We start from the raw sequence: 15,339 nt of genomic DNA on the forward strand, positions 1-15,339 counted from the left end.
GGGGTTGGGAAGCAAAGACCAGTCACACCCAGAAGTTGAAACTGATTGGCTGTCATTGTGTTTTGCGTTGCATAGCCTGATAGAGTCCTGTTGTGGGTGGAAGAATAAGTTCAAGAGTAAAAAGGTGTGAAAATGGAGGAGCAAATTGACTTGAAGCTATGGAATGTGAAAGTGGTGTTTATGATAGGCCATAATACACAGTAAACACTACTTACAAAAAAAGGAAGAAAGCATATTTACATTGATCAGCTGTTTTGTGGTCAGAGATTCCATTCAATTGGAAAATAACTGTCAAAATAACCAATATCATTTATATATAAATACTTATTAGCGTTGCTGAATGAGGGGAAAAAAAAGATGTGAAGGTGCCAGTGTTTTTCCCACTCACCATTTTTTACATACTGACAGGCTGACAAACAATAATCTGCCAATAGTAAAAAAATAAAAACAAGGCATTCATGTACAATGTTTTTCTGTTCACTTAAAGCAACCACAGAAATCCTACCAATCAGAAATCTGGTCACGTCGCCTCCAGATTTTCAGACCAATATATCTGTGACTCACAGTTGGTCTGCACATGTGCAGTCTCCTAATTTTTTGTCCTCAGTCACATTTAGTGCATCACCGCAGATAATATTCAATGGCTGCAGAAAAAGCGGCAAAGCCTCCACATCCTAAAACTCCAGCCTTCAGACCAGCTACAAAAAATGAGGAAAAAAAAAGTCAAGACAAAAAACAATATATCTATGTAAATATGTTTTTACGTACCACGAAACCCAATTGCTCCTCCAGTAATACAACCACTGTACACTGCATTCTTCCAGTCTGATTTGCCTCTATGCTGTCAATAAAAGTGGACAGTTACAACATGCATTAATGCATATCTGTTCACATCCCATAAAGATCCTGTAAAGTGAATTCTTTCTAAATGCATTTTACATATTTCTTAAAATATATGCAAAAAAGTGAGAAATATGCATTGGTTCTGATCATTTTAGTATGTTTGCATATCAAATTGAAAACATGTGTCATGTACAAAATAAAGACTTGTGGTGTTACCGATTCTATGATGCACTCTGTACAGGAGAACATTGCCCCCACAATGGCAAAGTTCTTAGCATACGACATGCCCCTCTGGCCCATGTCTTTGAGGACTTCACGTGCTGTGGGGGTCCTCAGTGGATCCTTGGGATCAAAACCAACGTTGGTGTCTATGCCAGCAGTGAAGACCCCAAATGCTCCCCCAAGGACAAACCCTGTGTAATACAAACAATAATACATGGAAACATACATGACTGTTTAGATATTTTGGAAATTCAAGTATGTATAATGATGACATTCAAAACATGGACATGTAAATTACACAGAAATCCTCACCACAGTTCTAAAAATTATTTGTTCAAGGACTGGCCAATTAGTCTAAGTTCATTCGTATTGTGATTTTATTGTTATTTTTGCTTTTTCCGATTGATTTCCATGGTTACTAACAGGCAATGTTGCCGATTTAGCAGATTTGTTGCTGTACTGTACACTGTCCTTATGACTACACAGGAGCCCGGTAGAAGGTAATGATAAAAGACAAACAATGATGTGTCCACAAATAAGTTTCATTTGAAGCACAATGCACACATATATGTTCTCATTCATTTATATTTACCCCCAACACAAGCCAAAATTGACTTGAAAGCGCAGCTCTCCATTGCCCTTTCTATCCGTTTCTGCTCCTCGCTCTTAGGAGGCACCGGCAGTCCCCCCATGACGCCAGGGTTCAAGTCCTTGATGGTCCTCTTGTCCCCAATAAGATGATCTAAGACCATACTGTACTGAATCGTCGTGCTTTCCATGCTCGGAATTGCAGGAGGACTTTTAGAATCCGTGACTACAGCTCCTGCAGCACTCGTGGAGGCCGCCATGTTTGCCAATGACAGCACTTTAGGTAAATGTAGTTTTAGAGGAGTAGCGGCAGATTCTTTCCCAATTTTAATAATGTTGGACTGTTAAATTGTTTTAAAAACGAGTAAATGCCACTCACATAACCATGAGCTGGACGTAGAATTTGTGTTTATTGAAAATATAAACGCATTGCAATATTTAAGAGCAAAATAAAAAGAAAGTAAAAGAATGAACGAACGAACGAACGAAATTACGTGTGCCCCTTTAACTATAAAGGCAATCCTTCCTGATTTAGAACTGCTCCTAACGAATGCAAATTGACGAATATGTCTTTTTTTTACGTCAAAGGTGGAATTATTCCTTGTAGATCAGCTTCACATCAGCACATTCAAGCCAGTATGACAAAGTGTTTTTTTGTTTTTTTTTCACACAAGGTACAATTTGTTTACCGTATTTTTAAAATATAATTTACATAACAAAACATAACAATCAGATGCATGTTGTTCACAGTTCAGTAAGTGAAACCTTCAACCACTCCACGACGTAGTAGTGACGTACTTCTCCTACATTTCCCATAATGCCGTTCGAGGACTGCGCCACGCGCTCCACCTATCCGGCGGCCAGCTGTGACTTGACAAGCCGAGGCGGTTGCGGCGGTCGCATCCTGCTCGGACTACAGCAGCACCACAGCCCTGCTGAACAGGTGAGAAAAGCAAATTTTACATTCTCGTGTATCTTTTTCAAACCTTGTGTTGCGATCGCTTTTCTTTTGTCAATTTGTATTAAGTTTTATATTTCGTGTATTAAGATGTAATTCAGAACGTGGGATCCCATGCAAGCGACCGTAATTTAAATCAAATGACAGATGGCTCGTAACTGGAGACGTCAATGTTCGATTCATGGGAATATAATATTTTAATTGTACAAGCCAAAGCAGAGAACGGGAAACGCGTTCATTTGTGCCACTGTGCAGCTGAAAGGCTCCTTAAACGGAATTTTTCTCTAATCGTTTTAGGACACACGTGACTTAATTGTCACCACTCTAATTCAGTTTCACAACATTTTTTGAGCCAGGGCACATATACTAATTAGATGATTAAAAAAAAACTCACAAGTTTACTGAAATAATTGTAGTCTCGTGTTATTATTTTTTCAGAATTTCAAACCTGGGCTTTCAGTAATGGAAAGTGTTTATACTATGTTAAACTCTAGTGCAAAAGTATTTCGACTGTTACTGTACGTAATTTTCATATAAAAATTAATATTTTTTTGTGGTAGCCGAATAATATTTACCACAGGGACCTCATGATCTCTGACTGCTCTAATCACTAGTCTTCATCTTATTTCCAATATTCTATTCCAACCAAAACCAAATGCTGTTTAACGTTCTCCCTACTTTGAATAATACCTTATTTGCTTGGTCCTCCTACCGTTTCCTCCTCATTAGTGTTGCTTCCAAAATAAGGCAGTGTTGTGTTTAATATGCTTGTGAAAGCTTGCTGTTCACGTTTTTAAAGGCCCATTTTATTTCACTCAGCAACTTTTTTTTTTTTGCATGACCGCAGAGGTTTTATTTGTATAGTGCCATACTCTTAATTAATACCTTGTGTCTCCTCAAATGTAAAATTGAATGTTGTGTTTGGGTTAAAAGTGGCACTTTATAGTTCTTAAAATGTTTAAATTTCTATTACCTGGCAAATAAGTCTACTTTTGTTGTTTTGGACATGGATTGTTATGGAATAGAATAAGAATAAGAATAAATAGAATAAGAATAATAGATCAAATAGATATTGTAGAATAAAAAAAAATAGTTTCACACAGTGCAGTTGTTATTTTTGATGTGTTTTTGTTTTGTTGTTTTTCAGAGCATTAATAGCTGGGGGGGGAAGAATTATTATTACAGTGACATTAATGGCATACTGTAATGGTCAAAGTGTCCTTACAGTCTTTGTGCATTTCAACAATTGTGTTGCAGTATCAATAAAAGTGGCATTATTAGAAAAGTTGTAGTTGATATATTCAGTATTCACTTGAACAAACATTGGTTTTATCTCCATATAAATGGCAACTGTGACTGAGGATAACTTAATCCATCCCGATTGGATCGGTAAACCACAAATAAACTGTGTGCCTTTTTTTAAGGAGCATCCATTTTACAGCAATTTGTCAAACCGAACCAGTAAACAAAATATGATACAATGTAATTAAAAGCCTAAAAAGTAACAAATCTGACAACCTATATCATGAATTTAGTTTTTATAATCCAGTATGTATTAGTGTTTTGTTTATAGAATATAGGCATGGATTTGATCTTGTAGGCATAATTTAGGGAACCCAAGTGGGCAACAATTGGCAGCTTTCGTTTTTCTCATACTGCTTTTTAAATGTCTAGGAAGGAAAAAAAAAATATCTGCTCCAAGTATTTCAGTGTGGTCAATGTAAATGTTGTTTGGAGCTAAATAAAGCCTCTTACTCCCCCCCCCCCCCCTCAACCCTTCGGCTGATGGTTAACCACACCAGAAGAGGAAATAGTTGGGACAAAATGCAGATGAGGAGAAGTCCATCATAATATGATTGGGCAAATTCAAATATCTTTTAACAATTGCCCGTCTTTCAGAATGTTATTTTCTGTTCATTTATACACTTCTGCCACATTTGTCTTAATTTGAATGTGGTACATTGAAACATTTTGTAGTAGACTTGGCATGTCCTTGTGGAAACTGCAGACGTGACCGTCTGTATTATTTTTTTCTTTTCCTGTGGCTACTCTCATCCTCTGTTTGAATCATTACCCAGGCAGTTCCTGTCATTTGCTTTCTATTTATAGCATATGGGTTATCTGGGAAGAACCCATGTTCAGTTGCACATACTGTAGGTGACATACGATGATGCCCGGTGGTCTCGAAGATTGTTCATCGTGGGAAGAATCGAACGCGATCGTCTGAGCCTCCACAGGGAATTCAAGGTTTCTCCTCACTGCTGCTCGAATGTTAAAATAATAACAGCCCACTAAGGGACTGAGAACTAGCCGCTGTGCTGGAGTCCTTCATCTTCATGCGGTGATGACGTGACCTTGTGATGTGGTACAGAGGGTGGAAGGCTGGCTATTATGAAATGTGGTTGGAGGATGATGTAATAAATCATATAAACTTGACTTGTTAAGGCCCTGCCCTTGAGCAAAAGTAAATACTGAAATCCACAGTAGTTTCTTTAACAATAGCCCTGCTGCAAATGTTGATACAGTACTTCAAGTTATGTAACAATAACAACATTAATACTTTCATCAGAGAGAGTTTCTTCATTGGTGACAGTGAGTCATTTTTAGGCAAAGGATGTTCAACTGGACAGATATGCCTTTCGCCAAATCGGAGGAATTTTTCCTTTAAGAGATTGGACCATAGGAGAAAGGGTGACTACTGTACTTCTCGAATCAAGTGATATTCAACCATCTTTATGCGCGTTAAACATTTACAGCAGATGTGTGTGTTGGTGTCATTTATTACACATGCTGTAAATCAACACAATAACCTTGTAATCTTGATATGTCTCATATATGTATCTAGATCTCATTAAATACAAAGCAAATATGACTTTTTACAGGCAATGATTAGTTGTGAAATGCAAGGAAGTTTTGCAACGAATTGAGCTTTGTTTAAATAATAAAAAATACCTTGTACAACATAAGTTAGGCATAAATATGTTAAATATGTCACCCATTCAACTACAGGTACTAGTAACGCAAACACATATGACACATATGATCTTGTTATAACTTCATTAATAGCACCATGCAATGCATTTTTCTTTGAAATTTTTCATTCTATTTACTGTTAACCTTTCCTATTCATGTGGAATAGGTACCAAGCCAGCCTGTGAGAAGTGAAACTCCGCATAAAATGTATGCCTATCTAAATGCATTTGGAGGGGAAAATATGCACTTTAATTCATTAATATATTTTTTAAATGAATTGGCCGATTATATGGTAATCTGTACTAATGTAATCTGTATTTTTTTTTTAAAGATCCATATTGGTCAGTCCCTGAACTAAACCTTATCTTAGAAAAAAAGGTCATTTCCAAGCTCTGCATAACAGAATAGAACCCTGTTATTGTCATTGTAAAAGTGCACCACGAAATTGGTTGAAGAGCTAAGAGTCGTTGCATCATTGTGCAATGTATAACATAACAATGTTGTGAATAGCCTATATGCCAAAATGTCAATCTATATATTTTCCTTATGTCCGATGTTTGGAGTTAGTGTGAGTCATTTCCTCACCTGGGGAAAAAAAATCCTTGACAAGCATTGTCCAAAGAATGCTGCTTCTAATGGATCACCAGAAAATTTGACATAATATTCTTTGTTTCCACACCTACCCCCATCTAACAATATAAGAAGCTAACATTCTAAGATATTATTAGGCTGTCTCTTCTCTTCTCGGTAAACAGGACAGGCAAGTTTAAAACTGTAGCGTGAGCACGAGCGGGGAAAAATTTGAAATATTTCTCTGAGAGATGAAGCTCGCATGGAAACGGGAGGGCATAAATGTTTTGCTCCCGAAAGCTGCAATGGACCTCTCCTTGGCCTGGCCCATGCATTACGAGGCTCCGTTGTGGAAAGTCATTGAGCTTTGTTCTCATGGATGCTTCGCAAGAGTTTCTATGGAATCCGCCCACTCACTGGAAATGCACACAGGAAAGCAGCACAAGTTCCAGCAGCCTGGCTCAGGCTGTTTATCAGACTCCCAAATTTGACACCATCAGAGCAGGAAGTTTAGCCCTCTGGGAAGGCTGGCTCAAAGAAACTCGAACTACAGCCTCTAGCTGATGTATTTTGCTTGAGAATTTCACTTACCGCTTGTCTTATCATACTTAGCGAGCTAATATATGCTTGCCACGCCTGTGAAGTGACATACTGTACAGTATGTTGTCGTCTAATATGCATCAGTCATTGCAAGGCATATATGACGGAATAAACGAAGCACTGCTTTTCTCTTGGCTTTCACTTTCATGTTATTATCAACACCACAAGGCATGAGATGTCAATGAGGGAGAATGGCAGTAAATGCTTATCACGTCTTTAGGTTTTTTATATTTGCTTACCACTTTGCAATGTAAATGTATCAGCACTGGAATAAAATGTTACTGTCTGCCATTGGGTATCCATTAACAATTATGCTTCCCAGTTTATATTATTTACAGCATTACGCATGCATGATGCGCATTGTTATTAGTGACATAAGAGCCATAAATGTTCCACAAAATACTTGGAAAGCACTCTTATGTAACTCCATGGATTCAACCAATAATGTAGAAAGTTCCACCAGGAATGAGAGGCAGGGTGCAACCAAGGTTTGCCACCATGCATTCATGCAGAGACAGACAACTATCTGAATTATGTAGGTCCGTGGGAGGAAGCTGAAGAACCCAGCCGAAGCCCACATGAAAGGGCAACTACTGTATAGTGAAAACCATCCCTGTATAGATTCCAGCCAGGAAAAACAAAAACCAAAAAAAAAACAGCTCTCAATGCATTTCAATTGTAGCTGCTCTGAAATTGTTTGCAGATGAATATTTGCTATGCATCAGTTTCACATCTCCACTGGCTTAAGAGGAACACACGGGGAAAGTAGAGACCGTCTCAGCACGAGATTAGTGATACATTCTTCTGCTCTCATTTTCGCTGAGCTCATGAGTCCGAGAAGACCACCTCCCTTGCATTAGCGACTCTACCGCTGCTGTCAGGGATTGTTCCTACCTAACCCACCATGCATGTAATCATGTTTTTAAATTGTGATCAATTCTTTTATGTCATTTATATTAAGTGTAATGTTTTTCAATTGCTTTAATCTCATTTTTAATCTCTATCTTTATTCTTTATTTTCAGTTTTTATGCTTTTTGTGCTTGCGTTGTTGGGGGTTGAAAAACAAAGGTCAATATCACCCTGAAATGGACACCGATTGATTGTCATAGCATGTGGAATAACCTGATAGGCTCCTGTTGTGAATGGAAGGGCGGAAGGACAACATGAAAACGGAAGAGCGTGTGACAGTTGTTACTCTGACGATTGATGAATTTAACATTAAAAAAAAGCCCCGGTAGCATCTTTGATAACGGTAGAATGATATGGATTCTTTATAAGAAGCAGATTAAGTTTAGCCTACCACGTAAATGCAAAGCACCCAGCTGTGAATGCAGCCACAGCTAAAAATAGCAACAAAAAATGATAAGATAGCGACCTATAGCAACGCTCTTTGCCAAACTAAACTAAAAAAAATACCAATAAAAAAAATAATAATCAAGTTTTACATGAGATTAATTAGATCAAATGATTACAGATCTTTTAGATCAGTTAATTACACATTTTAATCTAATTTTTGACAAATCTCTTTACACTTTTAACTGTATTAAAAATGAGTTAGATATTAAAATATGTATGGAACATTTTTGACACACAATATATTATTCTGTTTCTTTAACAAGGCCCTAATATCTATCACACCAGCTGGTGTACAGCAATTGTGAATTGCTATAAAGACTTTGTATTCATGTGTGCATCCCAAGATGATAGTGTGTGCGGAAATGAGCCACAGCATGAGAGAGCTGTTTTGTTCAATGAAACGTCGACTTGACATTGAACGTGTCAGCGTCTTTACAATGTAACCTAACCACAGTGTTAACATGTGTATAGTTATGGAAGCCACGGTTTGTAGTTACAACAATCGTGGAAAAGCTGTATTGTAAAGCCACCCACAATGCTGAATCACCACCATTGTGCATGCATAGTGTTTTCACACCCCATGTGGAGAATCTGACTCAGGTCTTTTTTTTCCTTGGGGTAAGCAAGTGAAAGCAACTGGAGCAGAAGAGCTCTTTTTTTATTATTATTATTATTAAAGGATTCTTTTTTTATATTCCTGACATTCCTCCTTGCCTCTGGTATCAATGATACACCTCCCATGATGATTTGGGCAAATGTCTTTTGTGAGACATTCCACCTACTTGAAACGCATCCAAGCTTGAATGCAATTATAAAAATGTGTTTCTTCTATTTTTTAGTCCAAGCATACCATTCTCATTCATATTGCGGCCATTTTGCCACCTTTTGGTTACTGAACATGACATCACAATTGCTCATGTAACGACCAATCACTGCTCATCTATTGTCTAGATTTGATGTGACATTTACACAACAAACTAAGCGGAGCGAGAGATGTTAGCGTAGCTTTGATATGTACAGTTTGTGTAGTAGAGTATGGGTGTGGTCAGACCAAATTTAGTTTCTTGCCACAATCCAAGGCCCGTTTTATTCCTCGCCAAAGCACAGTTTGCATTCTACCCACATGCTACACCCTTGGCATACCATAGGATGTGGGATCTAAATTACACCAGAATGGAAGAGCATGAAAGTCAGACCCCTTCAGGGAGACCCACCCCCATAACACTGGCATTACTGGTGTTATACATCTCAAAGGTTTTGGACATTATTTTGGAATACTAAGAGACATACCTGTCCTAAATAATGGGCTAATCTATAAATGACAAGAGCTGCATCCGTATAAGACCCAACAAAATAATTTGCACAGAAGTCACTTGAACACAGTTTAGTAATAAGTTGCTTCATTTGGCGATTAATTTACTCTTAATTTGAAAACAAAAAGTGTTCATGTCATGGCAATCAATTAGTTTGCTGATAAAGTGCTTTCATGTTCCCTACATCCATTCCTAGCGGTTCATTAGCAACTGTACTAGCTAAGCTAACATGTGCTAGACTTATTTCTGCCAAGTTTCTCATGTTTGTCTGCCAAAGTGTGCTTTACATGTCTGGGGTAGAATTGCACTTTCAGATGAATCACAAGGTAGGAGTAGTCTGTTTTCCATGACTATTCAACAGTGGAAAATATTGCCCTGTAATGCTTATGTCACATTTGTTTAGTTATGAAAGTTAACCTAGGCAGCGGTGATGGTAATGAATCTGGCTGAAAAATGAATCAGCATTTTTTTAACTTTATTGATTATTTACTGTAAGTACATGTGCTATTTTGTTGTTAGGTTTGTTTTAGTTGAGATATGTTTTGAATCTGGGATCATTCAATGCCAAATTACCCGGTGGGTTGAACCAAGCAGATTTTGATTTTCGTTATACTACATGTACTAGCAACTTGTGAAACATTATTTTTGATTCGAAAAGTCAATGTCAACTTCTAACTTAAGATCAACTTAATAAAGTTAACATTTTCAAAGTTTCTGTTCCGATTGACCTAAAAATTGGAAATTTTGTGTTGCGCCACCCCTATCAACAAGTTCAATCAAATACAAACAAAATCAGCTTGGTTAAAAATGTTCGATTTTTTAAGGGAGTGATTTGGCATGGAATTACTCTGTTATTATGAACTACTATTGTTAGCTGCATTTCAAGTATATGAATGTTGAGCTGTGATTTTAATACACCACCCTGTCCTGTCTGCAAACAATCCGCACTCCTCAGATCAGATGTGGAAGATTGTTTCATCCACACCCAAGAAAATAAGTGCTCTTGCTAGCTCTCAACTCTTATCTTACCTCAGCACTTCAGTTCAGCAGCAGCCATTTAGAGGCAGCATAACAGAGGGCATACAGTGCATTGGTATAGCATGACTTCAGTCATAATAACAAATTTGCTTTACCTGTTTTGCAACCCTTGTTTGAACTGGATTTCATCATTATTTTGTATAGTTCAAAAATAATGATCCTTGTTACTTGTGTTATATAGTATATATTTAGGGGTGAAACAGGTCACCTTGTAATTTAAGTATTTTCGCTCCATAAGAAATAACTTTGAAGTACGCAAACATTAATATGTCACCAGTGGATACAGGTGGAACCTTATAGCTGCCATAGCTAGCATAAATTAGCCACTATCTTGCAGCGCTCAATTGCTCCATATAGGCTGGCAAGATAGATGTAAATGATTGAACACTTTGATGCTGACAGCCGGACAAAGTTGCCATTCCTACTGATCACATTTGAACAAACCATCTGCTGATTCAAACGTGCTTCTTCAGCCGGAAAATTCGTCTCATAGACCAAGATTCATGTGGAGAGTTTTGGAGAAGGTTGATTTTCATGAATGTATTAAAATTGGCTATTCATAATTAAGTGAAAACATTACTCAGTTACTTGGTCTTCTTTCTTTAAAATTATTTTTCACAAAGCTAAAAAATATATATTTAATTTTTATCTGAATACGCTTATTTGATTAAAAGTTTCTGTTGGACAGTCCGATAACAAAAATCATTGATAGCTGCAACCCTATTTATGTCGCATTTATACTCTATGTTTGCAATAAACTGTTGATTCCGTAGAGGACCTTCGCAGAGATCATGTTTTCGTACTGAAGTTGAGCTCTTGGCTGATCTCAGGTTGTCTCTGAGACATCTGGATTCTTAACTAGGCCACCATAAAGTAAGTGGGACACAGTTTTGGCTCCAGAGGAGTTGGCTTCATAATTGCCACAGAAGGTTATAGTCAGGCCATATTTCAAATTTTTCTTCCCTGAAAAATGTCTTGCAGTGATCCAGAGTATGAAAATGACTTATGACCCATGTTTTTTTTTTTTGTTGTTGTTTTAATGGAAATATACTTCCAGTCCTTAATAATTGAAAATATAAGGTGTTAGATCTCAACATTATTTTGCTTACGCCTCATGATGAGAAGACCTTTCATATAGTCGAGGCAACCATTCGGGGGAGAAGAGAGCCAATGGTTAATCTGCGTTTGAAGTACAATTGGACCATGCAAGGAGACCGTCAGAGGATGTTGCCTGCAGACGACTTGGAGTCATATGACCGGGATGCTCTCATGACAGTAAACAGCTTAATCTTAGTCAGTTTAGAGAAGTACTAGCACATGCAAACATTGTTATGTTTCATTAGAAAAAGTTTTGTGTTTTCGTTTTTTTTCCCCCTCAACCGTTGTGTAATGCTTACAATGTTTCAGTAGAAATACATACATAACCTGAAATAACAGAGAAGAGGAACAACCTATTTTTGGTGCAAGTCCACTTGAAAGGATGACTAGGCTGTCTTTCTATGTAGACGTTACTCATGAAAGCCGTAAGTGTTACTCAGATAGGCATGAAATGTTTACTCATAAACTAGTTAAAATTAGGACTGGGCATGACATTTGTGATTTTCAAAATCAAATTGTGAAATGGAGATTTTTGCAAAAGTGGGACACTGTTTGATGGGTGGTTTACAAGACATGCTTACAATAAGATCTGGATATTCTTGGTTTTTCAAATGATGATGGAAAAGCTGCCCACAGTTTACTCAGAAAAAAAGTCAAGTACTGTTGTTCTGATCAATGACCGAGCCGTGCCTCTGGGTATGTACAACTAGGAACCACATTTCTTGTGATGCACTCCCACTTCCTTCCATTTTCCACATCTACTGTGCCCAGCTGACTCTGTTCCTTTGTAGAGTGTGAAAGCCACCTCTGCCACATTTACAGCCTGTGACCACATCCTGTTGGAGTAGGCAAATAGGGCTCGCTTTAGTTCCAAAAAATTATGTCGGGTTACTCTTACCCCCGGCCTGCCTGTCAGGTGAACGTAATTATTGTTTTGTAGGAACGTCAAACAGGAAAATATTGACTTAAGTTTTTAGCCTCAGGCTAGACTTGCAAGAATGTTTTCTTGGTTACTAATGTTTTTTTTTTAATTGCTCAGAGGGAGCACAGGTGTCGCCTATTATGCTAAAACAAGCACATACCATCTTTACAATTTTATCAACGTATGGTATTTTCAGTAGAAACGATCTATTGCTAAAACCATAAACTTAAGTAATGAAATTCTAGCCTAAAGAATTTTTGTTGCTCTGGTAAATTTAGCTCTATACTGCCCCACAAAGGACAAAGGCTAAAACTACAGCATTGAAGGGAGAATACGTTTTGAGTTTAGGGGCCCATAACTCATTACATTCCAAAAACATTTTTTTTTAATATATTTTAATAGTTCACCCATTCAATCCCAAATTATATCTGGGGTTTTTTGTATTTTTTTTCAAGTGCTTGGCTAAAAGGAGTCTAAATGTCTAGAACAGTGCTTCTCAAATAGTGGGGCGGGTCCCCCTGGGGGCGGTGAGATGATGCCGGGGGAAAAGGCTTTGTTTTTGTCATATGACTTTTAATTGTGATCAAATAAAGATTGGCATCTTTTTTTTTTTCAGACACTTTGATGCATTTGTTGTTGTTTTTTTTTTCTGTTTTAGACTAAGCTGTAACCTGTATAAATGCTGCCAAAAATAATTGTCAGTTGTTGAACGCATTTTTATATTGCTTTTTTCTTTTGTTAAAGGATACAGGTTTAGGTATACTTTTACAATTTTATAGATCATTTACTTATATATAGTCAGCATGTTGAGTGGGCGCGCAAAGTTTTCTCTTTCCTAGAGGGGCTTGGCAAAATATAATAGAGAAGTACAAAAGAGATCATTTAGCTGACTAATTACTGTAATACTTCCTAAGGTATTAGCATTAGTACTAAATTACCTAAAGAAATCGATTACTTCAGGTAATCAGGTACTAGTCACTTACTTGTAGGTAATTAATTAATAAAGAAAAAAAATACTTTGCTAATTCATACTTACCTATGTAAAGTGATCAATTTACTTCTTTACCTAAAGTAATCAATTAATTTAGTACTTAACAACCTAAAACAATCAAACTAAGGTAATTGTACTAAATATATTGACACCCTATCAAGGTAAATTAATCTTAGCTTTATTTTATTTTTCCTCAGGTGTAGTCAACTATCACAGTCATGATGAAAACGGGTGCCACCAAGTTGGGGCTGCCCAAGGCGGGATTCCAGGAGCGATCAAAGCAGGCTTCTTTAGCGCCCTCTTCTTCATCCTCCTCCAGCACCACCTCTACAACCATGAGGACTTCCAGATCGTCCAACACGCTGGCTTCAGATCAACGACTTAGCAAGGTGAGAGACCCAAAGCCAACTTGCCATTGATTGCAAATGAGATCTTGCTCTCTCACGCACATGCAGATTACGCGCGTTATTGGTTCTAACTAACAGCAGTTGTGTTTTCAGCTTAAACGAGCAAACAGTGATGATGCTCTGACAAAACCTGCACTTGGAGCTTCTGCTAACTTGCGAATGAAGAAGACTGTGACCACGGGAGCCATCTCAGATCTTGCTGAGGCCCGGCCTCGAAGTATGGCTGGTAGGTCACATGTCCTCATAGAATTCTGAATATTTATGAATGTTACCAGCGTAATTGTTGTTTAATGTTCATGGATAGGATTTGTGTGTGTCAAAGTATCTAAAAAAAAGTGGTTACACCACTCGCATATTTGTAAACAGTTGATTATCTGCATATATTTTCAGATCACAACACTCAAGAAATGCTACATTTCATAGTAATCAGTATACAGCCCTCAATGTTTTGCTAAATGGTGCAATTCCCTATTTCAGCCGCTAGAGGGTCACACACACTCAGTTTTAGCTTTCAAAGAGCTCTCCTGTTTCAATTATGGTTTTTCTTGTGATGCAATGCTTTGGTTTGCACATGCTTTATTTATTCCATAACAGAGACTGGAAACATCCATTCTACTCGCACATTAGCTGTGTCAAAATGTGATGTTTTCAATTACATAATAAACAACGAATGGTACATTTTCACAAAAATCAGGCTTATTTCTCTGAAAATGAAAATTGAGGCATTTATATATTCAAATTCTACACTTTAAAAGTATGTAAAATACATGGAGATTGCTAAAATTAGTAATTAGAATGTAGCCATGTTGCAATCTCTTGTTTTGAGGAAAAACACGTTTAAAGTTTTTGGACATTCATTATTCAACATGTCCATCGCTTTCTAATCCCTTATTGTCATGCTTTCTATAAAGGAAATATCTAGGGAAAGGAAAGAAAATATGTCACAAGATTTGCAGAAAATATATAAAAAACGTCCTTTATTTGGCACATGTTTTTCTGTTGTTAAGTCCTAATTAGGCAAGCATTTTCAGGATTTTAGAGAAATTTTGGGGTGCCTTAGAATTTAAGTAGTGGCTATTACGGACGCTTTCGGACATTTTGTTCAGATTGTTAAGACTATCGTCTCAAAGCGGCCGCTTTTAAGGGGTTAATGAGAAAAGTAAAGTCCTCATTATCTTTCACAGCATTTGAAACATTCATTTCTGACTTTGCTTTTGGTGGTTCATCCACAAATTGGATTTAAGCTGCAATGCAGTTCTTCCTCTGGGGGCTGTTTTGCTAAGGTAAAGATAATTGAGTCGAGACTTCAAACGAGATGAAAAAAGCCATGACTATGCACAGCTTGCTCTTCTGAAGAAGACACGGAATCACCGCTAATTATGAAGAAGTTTTTTGCACTGATGTTTTAAGACTATAATGAGGAACGTGTATTGTGTATAATACATAACGTGTATGTGAA

The 15,339-nt window shown here is 37.3% G+C and overlaps 2 protein-coding genes across 3 annotated transcripts in view; one reads left to right on the forward strand and one right to left on the reverse strand.

Annotated features, from left to right (window-relative positions):
- Positions 1–161: 161 nt before the first annotated feature.
- On the reverse strand, positions 162–2,406 carry timm22 (translocase of inner mitochondrial membrane 22 homolog (yeast)). Its single transcript, XM_088441737.1, has 4 exons — positions 1,658–2,406; positions 1,060–1,256; positions 769–841; positions 162–698 (listed from the first exon to the last, which is right to left on the reverse strand). The coding sequence occupies exons 1-4, from the start codon at positions 1,911–1,913 to the stop codon at positions 622–624; spliced, it is 603 nt and encodes a 200-aa protein (XP_088297863.1). The 5' UTR covers positions 1,914–2,406; the 3' UTR covers positions 162–621.
- specc1 (sperm antigen with calponin homology and coiled-coil domains 1) overlaps positions 1,792–15,339 on the forward strand; it is a 50,960-nt gene continuing 37,412 nt past the window's right edge. Inside the window, exons 1-4 of one of the 2 annotated variants that reach the window (XM_088441734.1) lie at positions 1,792–1,936; positions 2,404–2,596; positions 13,671–13,862; positions 13,974–14,106. In XM_088441734.1, the coding sequence (XP_088297860.1) occupies positions 13,692–13,862; positions 13,974–14,106 (304 nt within the window). In that variant the 5' untranslated portion in view covers positions 1,792–1,936; positions 2,404–2,596; positions 13,671–13,691. The remainder of the gene's footprint in view (positions 1,937–2,403; positions 2,597–13,670; positions 13,863–13,973; positions 14,107–15,339) is intronic. The other variant, XM_088441732.1, reaches the window with a different exon arrangement.

The sequence above is a fragment of the Hippichthys cyanospilos genome, chromosome 18 (genome assembly GCF_059441005.1).
Source record: "Hippichthys cyanospilos isolate Australia breed blue-spotted pipefish chromosome 18, RoL_Hcya_1.0, whole genome shotgun sequence".
Lineage (NCBI taxonomy): Eukaryota > Metazoa > Chordata > Actinopteri > Syngnathiformes > Syngnathidae > Hippichthys > Hippichthys cyanospilos.